The sequence below is a fragment of the Columba livia genome, chromosome 2, assembly GCF_036013475.1.
Source record: "Columba livia isolate bColLiv1 breed racing homer chromosome 2, bColLiv1.pat.W.v2, whole genome shotgun sequence".
In the NCBI taxonomy this organism is placed as follows: Eukaryota; Metazoa; Chordata; class Aves; order Columbiformes; family Columbidae; genus Columba; species Columba livia.
Genome location: NC_088603.1, coordinates 109,063,261 through 109,079,907, shown reverse-complemented (window position 1 = coordinate 109,079,907; position 16,647 = coordinate 109,063,261). Strand labels below are relative to the sequence as shown.

At 38.9% G+C, this 16,647-nt stretch overlaps 1 protein-coding gene across 18 annotated transcripts in view; it reads left to right on the top strand.

Annotated features, from left to right (window-relative positions):
• The window catches only part of PTPRM (protein tyrosine phosphatase receptor type M), a 471,207-nt gene that overhangs the window by 429,349 nt on the left and 25,211 nt on the right, over positions 1-16,647 (top strand). For all 18 annotated transcript variants that reach the window (XM_065053179.1, XM_065053178.1, XM_065053173.1 and 15 more), the window contains one exon: positions 5,862-5,959. In XM_065053179.1, the coding sequence (XP_064909251.1) occupies positions 5,862-5,959 (98 nt within the window). The remainder of the gene's footprint in view (positions 1-5,861; positions 5,960-16,647) is intronic.

The window sequence follows — 16,647 nt, the reverse complement described above, 5'->3', positions numbered from 1 at the left end:
ACAGGGAGATTTTCCATACCTCACGTAAGATCAGCCATAGCCTCAGGCTTCCTTGCTTGGGCTGCCTGCTGGCTTAAGATGCAGGCTGTTTCACAAAGATGGACCCAATTTGAAATCACTTTGCTTTGAAGTCAGGTCCATCTTTTTTAAACACCCTGTACTGAGAGGGAATCAGCCTCACTGGAAGTTCATCCAGAGCTTTGTTTACTTGTATTTTTCCAAGGCAAGAGAGATTTTGAGGCAAGTTTTATCAGGAAAGCCAGCATAGCCCTGCTGAACATTACATAATAATTCATATTTGTAAGGCTAAAATTAGAATGTGTATTTCAACTGCTGTTGCAGTCTGTATCGACACTATGTGTCAAATTAAATAAAGTGAGAAAAGTGAGAAAAAGGGTTTTTTTCAGCTCATTACTTGGTTTTTGTTTAATTTCATTGAGATTCTTTAGTGCACAAAATGTCTGAGGCTGCGATATGCAGAAGAGACAAATGATAATTAATGCTGAAGTATGGCAGCTAGAAACCAGCAATTAATAAATAACACTGAAGCATTTATGGCCAAGTTTTGCCAGTACAAACATCTGTTGCCTTTTAGGGCTAATTCTTACAGGACTATACGAGACACCAGTAAAAGTGAAGAGGTGCATGGCACTGGGGTGTGTTTTAGCCTCAATGTTGTTTTGGTTTCTGGAGCAGACTTGGGAGAACTTTATTTAAAAAGCATTAGAATTATCCAGGTTATATGACCTGATTCTTTTTCATAGCTGTTTTCTTGACACTATAAAATACAAAAGACTGATTTATATGTGTTCAGATATTTATTGATGAGTACTGGGCCCATATGGTTTAGTGATTTCTTGGTCACAGTTTTATCTCAGACTTAAAAAATTATTCACAGTATTTAGAGGCGCATACATACTGTGTCTATAAAAACAGACTCTTGTATAAGCTCTTAAAGTCAATATAAGTGTGTATGTTATGGTAGAAAACAAATGTCTAAACCTATTATTTTGAGAGAAGCTATTGCAGAAAAACTACATATTTACTGCCTGAGTTTCTTAAGTTTTCATAGCAGAGCTTTGTTCTGGACTTTGCCTACCTCCATGGGGGCACTGAACCCTTAAGAACTCCTGGAAGGAGTGAAAGTTAAATACTTGCCACCGTACATATTCAACAAGCATATGATAAAGACTGCTCTTGACAGCTCAGATTATCAGCAACTGATCAGATCTTCGAAGTAACTTGATACAGAAACCAGCTCATTTGGGGAGGGCAGAGATGAGCCAAGGTACAGCTGTGCTGCTGTGTGGCAGTAGCGATGGAATGACAATAAAATACTGAACTAGCAGTTTAATGTGCTAGTTGATGTGATTTTTTTTTTACTAAATCAGCATAACTGGGATCTATAACTTTTCTTTATAGTATGCTGACTATTTTAGATACAAAGATCAAGACATTTTATTTTATTTTATTTTATTTTAAAGTGTGACCTACTCTTACAGTCCTTAGACTACACCTGGTCACACAAAGAGGTGTCCAGGTTTGCAGAGCTGCTGACCACTGAAGAGCTTTCCATGAGGTAACTGGGAGGCTGACAGAACTGAATGCTCATGTAAATCTGATCACATAATGATGCACCTGCAAAATCCCATTGATAAAATCTTGGGCACGTTGCCTTATTGAGTACGGAAAAAAATTCATTTTAGTTAAGGGAGATGTTCCCTTGCCTGCAGTCAGTGATATTTATAGTTTAAAATGACATTTAACTGCAGGTTTTTTACATAACTTCTTTCTGAAAGGGAGTTTTGTTCTTAACTCCAAATTCTAGCACAGTGAAAAGAGCAAATAGCATGGATTTACGGATTATCAGAACACTGGACTGACCCATTAATCACCCTGTAATTTTGCTTCCTCCTGTGAAATTCTCTGTAAGTTAACCTACTAACAGGTAGTCTTTCCTACTTAAGAGGTTCATTAGAAAAAAAGAGCATTATTGAACTTTTAAACTATTAGCTTGTATTCTGTTTTCCCGGTGATACTTTTTTTTTATCTCTGTTTTTATGCTTTCATGTGTGTTTTGAACAATTTCTGCAACATAATGGGTTTGGGGTTTTTAGACAGTGTACTTGCCAAAGAAATCATTGCTTTTTGTCTTTTTTTGCCATGCAATCGTATCTGTTAATAAGAAAAAATTGTTGTATCTTAAGTTCATTTTGAAGGGCTCATATACAGTAAATAATGAGTGCTAAAATTCATCTCCATCTATGCAACTATTAGCGGGTTGTCCTTGACTGGTCAAGTTGCAGGCAGGCACAGTAGCAAACAGCAATAGTTTTGCTTCAGGAAAAAGTGAAGGCAGTTGTTACTGCTACTACAAACTGCAGTAACCGTTAGGTGAGGGAACCAGTTTATAACCACCTACTCACACGAGCTGAACACATCTACTCACTGGAAGGAGGTTTATTGCACTCTTTTCAAGACAATTTAACTGCGGCATTTAAGTTTTGCATTTTGTCAGTCCACTGCCTCCATCAACACGTGCTAATGGCTATCGCTGCCCATGCTCTGTCCATGGGGGACAGCTTAAAGGTATCTGTTCGTTTTCTGTACATTTCTAGCTTTAATATCTGTTACTGAATTTGGTCTCAGGTGGACCAAACATTAGCTTGTGAATTTGACATTCTACGCCAGAAAAAGGTTCCTTATTTAAGCTGCTTACTTTTCTAGAAATTGAAAAATGACCCATAGATTTACAAGTCACATCTGAGTAAGTGCTGGGGACATTTCAGGATTCAGGTTTTACTTGTTTCTCTGTGTGTTTGCTTTTTTTCCTCCATCTAAACACTTTTTCCTGGTTTCTGGGCTAGTTTATCACATTCAAATTGATCGAATACCCCAGCAGCAATACCAGTTGTTAGAACTGGGTCTCACAATAAAAAGCAGAAGTAGAGGCTCTAGAAAGCTCCGTGTACAGAAGCAGCTTCTTAAGAGTTTAAACCATTCTTAAAAGCTGTGTGATTTTTCCATTTCCTAATATGTTTGCATTCCCAGAGCAGCAACTAACAACTACTGGTAATACAACTAATGGTCGTGATATATACAACCGACCATTTCTGTTGAGTTTTTTCAATAATGCATTTAATTAGCTTGGGGTTTGGAGGCTTGATTTCTTTTTCTTATTTTCCTTTGCTTTTCATCTTCTGGTTGCACTATGGTGTTGATTTCTTTTTTTCGCAGCAGAAATCTTTGATACCAACTACTGTATTGTGTAGCTAATGGGGTACACCACAGGCTTACTGTTAGGCAGCACGGTACCTTCTCTTCAGACCTGCTCCTCCGGCAAGGGGGCAACTGCTGAGAATAACCTTCCAGCCTATTGTGCACACATCTGTTAAGCTGATGCTTAAGAACAATTATAGGCTCTTTTTCTCCCTACCACAAGTCTCTGGAATCAAATTGTTCAGTTCTTCATGACAATAAATCCTCCAACCCTACCCAGTCTCTAAGGCTTTTCAGTTCTGGCTGGAGACAAGTAATAATTTATTCATATGTCAGAAAATAATTTGAAAAATGTCAAGAAGAAAAGAAAAATAGGGTAGAAAAGAATTATTTTCTGAGACTTTAAGGTAGGTTTTCGGATATTTTCTTTTTGCCATTCAGTGTCCTGAATGTGAAAGAAGTTTGGAGGCTACATGTAAGAATTGGAGAGGAAAAGCAAGGAAACACTTGAGAATACTTGAGGAATGCAGGAAATCCCATCAAGCACTTTTAATTATTGTTGTCTTATCATTTGGATAGTAAGATTGAGAAGAGCCTACTCAGCACTGCAGAATAGGAGATTTCTTCTGGAAGAACGCGTGAAATCAAACTTGAAATACTTGTCAGAGCGCAGCTCTTTCTCTGGCCTGAAAAATGCTATTACTTTTTTCCTAAATATATATTTTTTTCATAATTTATTATCTTTTTTTTTTTCTCTATAAAGGATGACAAAATCAAAATCTTTAGGAAGAAATTAGTGTTCAGGATCTCTCCCCATTTGTAATTTGTGTTTTCAGGATCTGAAATGTAGGTATCTTTAAATCACAAGACAAATTATGGTGTCTGTAGAAAAAAAAAGTAGAAGTAAAATTCTTGCTGTAAATTTCCATAAGGAGGAGAGAGATTTAACTTTTGTCATACTTCAAAATGAAATCTCACAGAAGTATCAACTGTTGGGTGCTGTAAATTAAGAGACAAAAAAAAAGGTGTCCAGTTTTGCAGCCACGTCAGCTTGAATTTGATAATTTCAGAAACTGTAGTTTCTATTGTGCTATTACTTCTAGTCTGAGACCTTCTGACGTTTCTTGTGTTGTAACAGTCATAGATTCCTGTTGTTTTAAATGGCTTTTTGTCCTGTTATATGAACTACCAAAGCAAGCAAATTATAGGGAAACCTGTGATACTAACTATATACACACCATTTTTAAAAGCAGAGAAAGTAAGGAGGAGAATACATAACTTCTTTAAACGGTCTATACAAATTATGGATGGTGATATTATCCTTTGAAATTGCTGAAAATACAAATAAATTCTTAAAAATCCAAAGTTTTAGATTATTACCATCCTTTTTGTTAAACTTGCATTTAAGTAAGTTACGTCCTAACTGTGGTGATATTTGCCTAGTGAGTTGGTTTTGCCTTGCATATAATGTCGTAGAATCACAAAGTCATAGAGTCGTATGGTACTTTGGGTTGGAAGAGACTTTTGAAGATCACCTGGTCCAGCCTCCCTGCCAGAATAATACAGTAATAATACATTACTACATTTCTCACTAAGTACTTGACTTTCAGGGAGAAATTTTATTTTCAGAGGGAGCTCAAAGTACCAAATAATGGGTGCCAAACTACCCAAACCTGTCAGTGTGTGGTTTTGTAATGCTTTAATAACGTTGGCTTCTTCACTAGAGGAACTCTTAGGCCAATACATGATCCATTTGTCCTCAAATTAGCTGTTTCAAGGCATTCCTCTAATAAGCCACTAATTGCTTACTGCAGTATGGCAGTTCAGTAATGTATTCAGTATGGATGTTAAGATTATAGTACCTGATAGGAGTTTACATTTGTTTATACTTTTGGGCTCAGTGGTTTTAAAGCAGTGGTTTAAAACCGGGGTGGCACACTGTACATCATGGGTAAGACATATAGTCTGGAAACAGACAGGACCAGGCAGATGCAAAATGACAAGGTTGTTCTTAACATTTTAGATTTCTGTAACATTTCCTGGGGGCTGGTACCCAGCTTTAGCATGGCACTAGAGGAAGCCCTGTGTCTTCATCTACAAAAGCACACAGGTTGTTGGGGAGAGCACTGCAATGCCAGGGTTCATTACCACTTTCCCGGCCGTTTTGCAAAGTGATACACTGCAGAAAAAAAACTATAACTTCTGTCTCACTTCGGGAAATACAGTTTAGGAGCTGAAGTAATTTGATGGATAGCGAATACTAAGAAAAATATTAGAAACCAGGAAAGGCCACATAGTCTATTGAGGCTCATTTCATTCCAAATACACCTTCCCTAGGTTATCATCCAATTGTTAAGAGAAAGAGTAATGTTATCCATTTTTTGTAATTCCACTTCTGGGTATTACAGAGATAAATACCTAAATGCCAGAGAACTAACTTTCTTTCAGAGCACTATTTCAGGTGAAAAATACTTAAATGCAGATAGGTGGGATGACAGAAAAGAAATTGACCCTAAATGAAAAATATGATGATAGTGAAATGAATATATGTGTATAGTCACGGTTTCTCAAAGTTCCCCAGAGACAAGCTTCCAGTCATGAGACTCTCAGAAAGTAACCTTTCCTTTGATTTATTGTTTCAGGACCAATGCAGGAGACAATATATGACTTTTGGAGAATGGTATGGCATGAAAACACAGCCAGCATAATCATGGTTACTAATCTCGTAGAAGTGGGAAGGGTAAGTGATTTTTACACTTAAAAAGATGAAAGACTTCCAAGGTGTTTGCTTTTGGAAATTAAATAGCAGACCAACCAGATGCTTATATACTGAATATAGCACATAAAATATTTATGACTGCCTCTGCTAAGAGGTTCATTATCAATTATTTTTAAACATGCTGTGGATGCTTGTCTTTGATAACATTAGCACAATGAAAAAGTAACTGATAAAGTGGCTTTCTGTATAGCACAGCTGGCAAAGACTGCCAAAGAGGGAGAGCGTCCTATCTTTGTATATATCTCAGACATACCATTTCTATTAAGGGAAACCAGGGACCTGATTACAGAAAAAGGTCATCTGTTTTTTTAAGAGAGGCTGAGGGGGAGTAATTCTGAAACAGATTTCTGAGAAAAGTAGTTAAACTATGAAATTGCACCTTTTTCCTAGTATGGTAGTTTAAATCAACATGATTTGTTTGGGTTTTCCTTCCTGTAAGCCTCTGGACTAAACCAGAAAAAATTAGCTTTATTCATTTGTACATTAAATTTGTTGACCAGGAGGTCTTCAGAAGCTGAGTGGTAAAGGAAAGCTCGAGTTACCTGGTTGATACTGTGCACTTTCATTTGCATGGTAACTTCTAAAGCAGGCCTCCTACTCAAGTCATTATGGCTAATTTTGTTTTCAACAGGTATTGAACGTAACCATTTTCTTTGTTTCTCGCAACCGTCAATAACTGAGTCTTTTAATTTACTGCTTTGTCTATGCACTGGTGTCTTAGTTCTCATTTGGGATTTTTTTTTAGAAAATGTGCTTGTGAACTGGGCATATAGCTTTCATTTGGAATGAAAAAAAAATGCTTTTATTGCAGCTGTTGCAATTACTGTAAATCGAAGTGTTGAAACAAGAAGTCAAGTGCACTTATCTTGGTGTGAGCCACATGGTTTTAAGAGACCTTTTTAATTTCATGCTGATACCCCTCTGCCCTGTGGCACTGGCGTGTGGAGAGTGAGCGCTGTTCATGTGGTGTGAGTCAAAGTGTTGGATCTTGCCTCCTTTTTAGCAAGTCCAGTTTTACAATCTCAATTTATTCTTCCTTATGTCCTTTGTCAATTGTTAATATAAATCCTAACATTTAGATATCTATGTGCCCAAGCCTGACAACAGATCAGGTGCCAGTATTATTTTTAGATGTAAAAAAGATGGGATTTTTGACTGCAATTAACACCTGCTGCAGGAACACATGTACAGCTAATTGCAGAGACAAAAAAGGGTCATGGAGACTGCTTTAAAAATTCAATCCCTTGAGTGAGGGAGAAGGTAGAAATAGTTGGATAGTCACATACCAATTCAAAATGGATGGATTTGTAAGAAGAGGAAGCTCTCCAGCAAACCTCTTCATTAAAGCTTTATACACAGTCCTAAGTACCCAAGCACACAACTTAAAAAGGCATGTTTTCAGGGTATGGATAAACAAGCCTTAGAACAGAAATAGCATACTGCATGAAACCACATACTGTTTTCCTAAAGTCAATATTTGAAAGCATCAATTAGAGCGAACTGTCAGGTACCATCCAGGGAGACGTCAGTCTTGGTGCCAGCATTGGCGGCCTCAACGCACAACATTCAGGTACCCAGCACGTCCCCTCAGCACTGAGCAACACTTTCTGCTGCTGTGGAGGTTTCTTCAGGGTGCAAGAGTCCTAGTGGGCTACAGATCCGCAGCTTTGTGGTTTCTGGCAGTGGTAGAAATTACTTTGTTCTCGTTTTCTCTGGAGGCCAACATAGGTGAGATCAGAGAGCAGGAATTGAAATGAGGTTTTAATGGAAATGAGATCGTATGAGCCACAGAACAACGCACTCACTCCTCCGTTGGTGCCTCTGTCCTGCTCCCAGAGCTGGGACCATCAGCAACAAGGAGGCGTATTACAAACACACCATCTGTCCCACAACCTCTAACACAAGCTCTGTGCCACCTTGATTAGTAATGATTTTAATGGACCTTTTGGTAGCATTCATGCAGGGTGAACCTTATAACCTTCCCGACCTTGAGGTTTTCTATTTCAGTTGCTGTCGCTGTTGTAAGATTTACAGGGGTTTATTATTTTTATTTTTAACCATCTTGACCCATTGTAAGCCACGGAGGAAAATTCCTTTATATTTTCAGGAAAGAGCAATATCTATTTAACGTGTATGCCACACAGTGTATGTCCTTCATGAATTAATCATTGAGGGGGCGTATGGGTATTTGTTTACCAGGACTGGCTGGATAGTCATTAAATCAGTGCTAGGAACTTGCTTCTTGCCCTGGAGCATTATGCATCAGGACTGTTTTAATTGCAGATGGAGGAATCACCATGAGGCTGTCCCTAATGCAAGCACCTGCTGCAAATGACTCAGTCCCTGCGTTACCCTCCAGCAGGGTCTGGGTACATCTGCCAATATCTGTCATTATCTGAGGCACGCTTGTCAAAACTGTGCATCCCTTTAAGCTCTTGTGTGTTCCAGCAAGGGACCCTTGTCAGTGTTTCTGGCACCTGCAGACTGCTGTGCACCTGGTATTTAAATGGCACAGAAATGTGTTTTGATTGTTTTCTCTCTTTAATGAACCCACCTGAGGGACATTTAGCTCTTTATCTGGTAGCCTGTTACCCAGTGACTCACATTTACACTGCTTGTGTGGAAATTCAGAATTCGCTTGTGCTGTTATACTAATCCATCTGCCAGAAGTCTTATCACAAAATCTGCAGCGCTCCCTAAGGAGACTTTTGTACTGGTAATTTAAGCTAATGATTTCTAAACATATTTAGCCAGTTTTATGAAGACCTCATTAGAATGTGACTGTTTATTAAAACCCTAAATGAGGTCTCACAGTCATTTAGAAAAATCATTGCTGAGTTGCATGAACAGTTCTTTGATAACAGATGATGGAGTGGTTTTTAGTTAAGATTGGCCTAGGCTGACATAAGAACTTGTACAAAAAGCCTAAACAAATAAGCAGCCCTTGAAGCAGCCTTGAAAAAAAAATTCTCTGTCGTCTTCATGCTGGGGTCAACAACTTTCTAATCACAACCAAGTTCTCAAAAAGAGAATGGCAAGTAGTCAATGGTATAATATATCTACATTGTAGTGCAAGAGTCAGAATTTTCCAAACCACACACTAACAGTTGAAAAGCAAAACCAAGACTCATAAAAACATGTCAGCATGACCATGAGCTATTTCAAAATAATGTATTTTGGTTTATATTAATGCAAGAGGCCTCCATGCTCATGTTTGTAAGTGGTAGAACAAGTGAACATGGTAGTGAAATTTCAGACAACATCTTTCCCTGAGACACTTCGCATAAGACAGTGGATTATTCCAGAAGAAAAAAAAACTCTTTATCCCACCAGTGTAGGGACCATAAGAAAACAGACACGAGAGAACATCTTGCTTACTCCAAGAGACTGCTCTGGAGTACAGGCTCCGAAAGACAGAGCTGGGTCCTTCTTTAAGTGTCCCAATGTTTGCACACATGGAAACATTTCTTTCCACCCTAAAGAGCTGTGCAGGGAAGAACTAGGGTATATTCAATTGTGCCATCTAGCTGTCACCACCATCTTTGCTCTTGTTGGGCTGCAACTAATACTTGCTTGGCTGAATCAAACTTGGCATGTCACATCATTTGTCATTTGTCAGTAGTCGCTTTCTCTCCCATTCCTTGTTTTTGCTTGAGGCAGAAGAAATTTAGTAATACCTAACTAATAAATGGTGAAATGCACTGATGAAATTCAGTGGAGGTGGTTGATATATAAATGTGCTGCAAGGACTCATGATTGTCTGTCGTGCTTTTAATATAACAAAGTGTTTACAAAAAAAAAATCACTAGAAATAACTATAAAAAAATAAAATCTCACCTCAGGAGCATAGTAATTACAGTAATTAGAGTTTTGCAATTATTATCCAGAATTAGAAAACAGCCAGTGCTAATAGTGTTAATAAGCACACAAAAGACCTTTTTTCAAAAGAAAATGAGGTTGACTACAACAGAATGGGTGTGACACAAACAGAGGAATGAAGGTCAGCCATGGACTGGTTAATAGTCCCTGTGCCTGCACGCACACCTTAGCGCAACCGAAATAGCTGAAACAGCCTCTCACCACCATCTTCTCTCTCAGGAGCATGGTGCTGTCCTGACAGCCATCTCACACTCCTCCTGCATGATGTTTCCCTCTCAGGAGCCAGCAGGGCTGTATCTGCATAGGGAAAAAGAAAGAACACATTGGTGGCTTAGCTTTTCCTTTGCTTGTTTGACAGGACCTGCAGTCAACATGCTACGTGGCACTCACATCTGCATTGCTGCAAAACTGTTGATGGCTCTTACTTTTCATGCTTAAAAAGTATTGGGGTCTATGTGAACCATACAAAGGTCTTCTGACAGAAAGGGAACATGTCCTCGCTGCTGGCTGGCTACAAAACGTTCCCTGTTGTAAGATAAAATCTAACAGGAGAGAGTTGTTCTTCTCAAGAAAGACTGTGTGGGCCCAGCCCTGAGCAGTAATATGTGCATGTGCTTGGTCCTTGGGTGAAAGCTTGGTCCTTGTTAAGCATATGCAGCCTTGGTCACCATTCAAGAAACTTTTCTAAACCAGATACAAATACATTTCCTTAACAAACAAAAACCAGAAGCCGTTATGTTGAAATAGATCTTCTTCAAGTCCACCTGATGATTTGTTTCTGTTAGACATTAGACATCCAAGAAAAAATGCCAAATAAAGCCCTGTCCAAAGACTTCTTACTAAAAACATATGGCGAGAACCAAACGAAAACTTCATAGGAAATTCCAGCAACATAAAAACTGTGACATTTGCAATGGACTTGCCACCTGTTCTTAGAATAAAAAGGGATTTTTTTTGACAAAAAAGCTATTATGAAGCTTACTCTTACACATTTTACAAGTTTTGAGAGGTTTTTATGCAGAAGAATCCTCTGATAAACAAAGGTAAATTCAAACTATTTAAGATTCAAATCACCCATTCTGTAGATATTTCAGAGGTGAAACACAGTGACTCTAATACGTCACAAACAGCACATTTCTATTTAGTATAAATGGAAGAACAATCTATCTAATTGAAACTGCTTCTAAATGTAGTAAGCCAATTACCTACATTGGAATTAATTCAGGATACTGGCATTAGGGCTCCTTAGGAGGTGTGCCAAAGAGTTTACAAGCATCCTGGTGACTAAGATTTCATTTAACCTTTCTACTGAAAGAAAAAGAAAGAAAGAAAGAAAGAAAGAGAGAGAGAGCGAGAGAGAGAGAGAGAGAGAAACTACATTTTATAAATGAGAGGGAGAAAGGTTGCTATATGAAACCCTTCCCTACCTAATTGTAATCTCAACTTTTAAAACCTGTAAATGGTGTCCTTCCCCATCTAGAGAGATCCTTTCTTAATCATGTTTACCCAGAAAACCTGGGGCCTGTGCTTATGGTACATATACATTATTATATATTGTGTTGTTTTACTTCTGCTTTCATGGCAATTCTAGTATCTTTTGTTGGATAGAGTAGATTTTTTTTCTTTTACAGAGTAGTAATGAGAAAAAAAAAAAAAAAAGAACAATGGTAATTTAGAACTGCTGTTAATATTTCAAGTTAGTGAACCCTTCTAGTCATTAAAGTAGATTTCAGCTTTCTAGACTTCTAACCAGAATTAACAAGTTGCTATTACTCCATTATGTGTAGCAGGGGATGAGCACTTAGGGAAAAAAAACCCATGTTTTTCTTCAGGAAAGAAAAGGAAAGACCCTTTGCAATCATTTAGTAAAGATGTCCCCAGATTAGCAATGTTAGCATCATCAAACAGGACCTCATCAGCACTGTCCCATGTCACTCAAGGTAGACATGGTTTCAGCTCTCGGGGTTTTGAAGCATTCTCATTTCCAGTACAAGCTGTGTTTCAAATAAGTTTAATCATCAGAGATTAATATCTTAATGCTCACTAATCCAATTGAGATAATTCACTTTGAGAAATAAATAAAAGATGCATCAAGCCCCTTGTTGGGCTAGCTGCTGACTTGCTCCCAGGGTGTAGGATGTAAGTCTAAGTGCAGCTTGCAAAGAGGCCTTCAAGTTCTTCTTTGAAATGTCAGGGCTAGGGAAATGGCTTCATCACTGCAAGTCTCCTCACCTCAGCAGTCTTGTGAAATTAATCTCTCAGTCTCTCTGTGAAAAAAAGAAGTATCCTGGAGGCACTGACACAATTTTACCTTGCTTGGTAGAGCAACACATAGAGCTTTCTAACCTAACATCAGATGATCAGGTTTTAGAGCCAGAAGGCAATCCACTATTTTGGTAATGCTCTGCAGCTCAACTATATGCCCATGACTTCGCCATTGTGTAAGGGATTAAGACAGGCTAGGAAGAGCTCCAGCTAATCCTGTAACTGTCCTTCATCTTGGCATGGGACCACCCTTCTCATGTGCTCTGTGCTCAGCCTTTTTTCCTCCAGGGCTGTACAACAGTGCACTAATTTACAGCTTTTTTTAATGACTAGCGGGAGACAAAATTGCCTAAACGTAAGCAATGAAATAGAGGCAATCCGTATTCTGCTGTTGGTCTTATCAATGAAGGAAGACACACTGCTGCAGCTTAACCTTGTGTTACCTTTACTCTAAAGCAATTCTTCTAGACTAATTCTTTTTTATGGCCAGAGGGAGGCCACACCATGGGTTTGGCCGGCCAGCTTCCTTTTATCTAACCCAAGCTACTAGGCTGGGTATAACAGTGTACCCGATTCTTGAGAACAAAGGCATTGTGCTCATTCACTGAGGTGGAAAGCATGAGTGTGCGGCTACTGCTGGGCATGTCCAGAAAACCACCTGTTCTGGGCAGAAGTTGAATGAGAGCACATCCACCAGGCAACCTAGGATTGTGATGATAGGGCAACACAGGGCAGCGGAAGGTGGAGAATAATATCAGCTCAGAGTCGTCACTGGAAGACGTTAGACTGAGCTAGTAAAATTCACAGGGACATCTCTTCCCCTCAGGCAACTGTGAATGACATAAAGACTTCTGGCTGCCTTTGTAGAGACCCATTCATGTGATGGTGCCAAACAGTATCTTAAATGTTCTATTTCTCAATACTCTTCCATACCTCTATTAGAAAACTGTAAAATGAGTGTAAAGCAATTAACTCACTTGCTTAAAAGCAAACAAAGAAAATGAGAAAAAAGAGAGACTGGGTTTTATCTTCTGTCAAAGGTTGGTTTATAACTTATAAAATGTTCTTAAATAATGATACATTTTTTTGTTTGAAAAGTATTTAAATAAAAATACTTCCAATTATTGGATGTCCTTTTACTTCAAGTCAGCCAAATAAAAGTATGTGATGTTATCCCAGCTGCACCTGTAAAATATGTTAAAAATTTTCACCAGTGAGCTTGGTTGGTTATTTCATTTTATATCCTACAGGTTTCACTTCAAAATTTATGTCTGACTTATCATCATTACTTAGTTCAGGATTAATTTTAAATTGGAATTATGATACTGCTCTTCACTAACGACAGTCCATGCAATGCATAGCCAGTTATATCACCTTTTGCTAAGAATATTTCAGAATCAGAGGAAATTGGAAACTTTGAATATCAGTGTTATTTAAACTGTTCTGTACTAACTACAAAGTATATTTCACAGCCAGCTCCCGTATTAATTCTGTAATATACCTCCTATTCCAAACCTCTAAGTGAATGAATTACTGTCCTGGCTTTCACGCTGCCTTTAGCTAGATGTGTCACATTGCCAAATGGCTAAATATACAGCTTCGGAAGTCACAATTTGTGTTCATTAGCTATCTACTGCCTACATTGTTTGTTAAATTTAGAAGTAGCAACAACGACTTTCCACCTTCATTTTTAATTCTTAGTTTCTCATATTAAACTATTTTGCTGGGGGATGTAGCTAGGGGGTGGAAGTAGATAATAATCTTCTCCAAATTTCTGAAATTATTAGTAAAATAAACATGTTTGGAACAATTGGACAGTGTACCTTGGGATGAATAGATTAAACTGGAGCATTTTCATTATGTCTCTGGCAATCACCCTTTTATCTCATCTTGTGATGAACATCTGTATTTTTTGGCACTTTGTTAGTATATAAATGCGGGGTGTATCTGAACAAACTCTCAATTATAGTTCTGCTCAGATGAGATTTCAAAATTATGTTTTCTACTTTGTGGACGATATTTACTATTGTGGTAGCAACTGTGTGGAAAAAAATATGAATGCATTTAATATTCAGTTCTGGATTCATGTATCAATTATTTAGCTAAACCTTCTGTTAGTAGTTTTTTTTGTAAAACATTTACCAAATGTTTATAAAAAGGGAAAGAGATTCATCAAGTCACAGCAGCTAAAGCTGTGCTAAAAAAAAAAAATGAACAAACATATGTTACCAGCAGCTTTACCCATATTTGATGAGTAAAACCATATTCTGTTTTGTTGCAATTGTCTTTCCTTGTGCAAATAAAGGCCCTAGTCCAACAAACAAGTGTGATTTTGATTTACACTATTCGATGTGCTTCCTTCTTCAAGACACACCTTTGCATTTATTTGGGAGGTCTTGGAGGAGGTGGGAGACTAGTCTTTAAGCATTTACTTGACCTTTGGCTCATCAGAAGTCCACACAGTTCCCATGTCTAGAGCTCAGCACGTGCATCAGCGTTGCAGCACAAGAGCCAAAAGCAGGAAAAAACCCTGAATTAAAAGAAAAAAAAAAAAGGTTGTGTGGGGTTTTTTTCCCCCTCCCAGTGAGTGAATCATTTAGTGTTGGTCTGTGGCTCTGACTGCAGCTCTGGCACCGTTCCCATGGCTGTTACAGCCCCTATTCCACTTGGGAGAGTTTTCAGGAAATTGTGTTGTCATGGATCCTTCTGCTCAGCTCCAATCTGCTCCATGCACAAAGTCCCCTGTGCAGCAGAGGAAGAAATCCCTGTCGGGCCCAAGCTGTGTGAGGCACGAAAGGCTGTAACTTCTGTGCCACATCCCTCAGTGCTTCCCTAATTGTTCCACTGGATCATCTTAAATAAGGTTTAAAAAAAGGATGGAAGCAAATCCAACAGTTGAAGCATAAGAAGGTGGGGACTGTGCTGTTCTAAATTTGCCATTCTAAATGGCTCTAGTTCTTAGTCATAATCCAGACTCTCCAGATTTACCAACTTAGAAACAGGCATTTTTTTATTAAAGGCTGAGCAATTTAATTCAGGCAGGGTTGTGTGGTTTTTTGTTTTGTTTTTGTTTGTTTGTTTGTTTTTTCCAAATTGTTTATTTTGGTAAACTAGAACTGTTTTGAGGATGGCAGGCACCCATCAGAAGGAAACAAGGTTAAAGTTAGCAACAAAGAGATGTGCTGATCGGTGGTGCTGTGGCTGGGATCATCGCTGCAGCTACTCCCTTCGTACACGCGTTGGCCATTTTCGTGGGGTTCAGGTTAACTATGGAAAGGATACATGAACAGACAGGAGAAGGGAATCAGCCCCAGAGCCAGGCTGTCAGTGGGCTTCTCTAGTCCAGAGACAGCATGAATTGCCTTATTCTGCGTCAAGGGTCAAAACATCATCTTAGCCATAGGTAGGAAAACACCGTTTCAGAGTTCCCAGCAGTGACCATAAGGGGTCATGTTTGCTGGCCTGAAGGATTTGAACAATGAGAATTCTCTGGGTTACTTTAACACCACAGACAAAACAATAAGCATTCAATGTTTTTCACTTAGCTTCTATCAGAGGGGCTTTGGAAATACATCCAAACCAGATAAGATTGGAATAAGTATAAAGTAGATGCAACAACAGATAGCAGCAGCAACTACTAAACTGCTTGCAGCAACATGTAATGCTTTTGTAATGGTTGTTCATTGCTCACAGCTGATAGATATGCTGTGGAGATGAATACACGTTTGCTGGAGATCCTGCCATTTAGGCACCCTGGGACTGGCCCTCAGCTTGGCCCTTTGCTGGTGGAAACCTTCTCATCCACCAGCTTGCAGGGCAGGGGAGCAGCCTTGCTGCCCTTGTCCCTGCACAGGAGTGCTGGGCCCTGCCAGGACTGCCTCATGTCCCAGCCTCTCGCTGTGGAAGGGATCTGTATAACCTGATGTTTGCCAGTTCTCCTGAAACCATGCTTAATACCACATGAAATGTGACCAATATAAAGAATTTTTCTTAGCCAATACTAACATGGTTACTAGGTCTGAGGACAAGTATAGAGAGATAAATGGAAACCTGCTTATGGCTACCTGAACTTCAGCTCTGCTCCAGGAGCTTTCCATCACCTGTGTGAGCAGTAATGAGCTGTTAGGATGCTTGTATTGTTTTGTGGCTGGGAGCCAAGGCTTACAACCAGGCTACCCTTTTTCTCTGAAGAGGTTCCTGATATGGGGATGTGTTTTTCTAGCCCTTTGACTCAGTTCTGTTCAGATTTAAAGAGTCTGAAAAAGGGTCAGAACTACTGACCTTGCCTGGACAAACTTTTTCATTGTATTAGCCGATATTACTACTTTAGCGTGGCAAGACCTCTCTTCTGCCCAGACAGTAAAGAGGGGCTGTACATGATTATTGGCTATGTCACTTGAAACAAATTCTGAGAAAAGTCTTTTCTTCTGCCTGACAGGACAAGGTTTGACTCTCCGTGTAATTCTTTATGTACTGAACCTGGAGTTTGTATAGATTATTTGAAT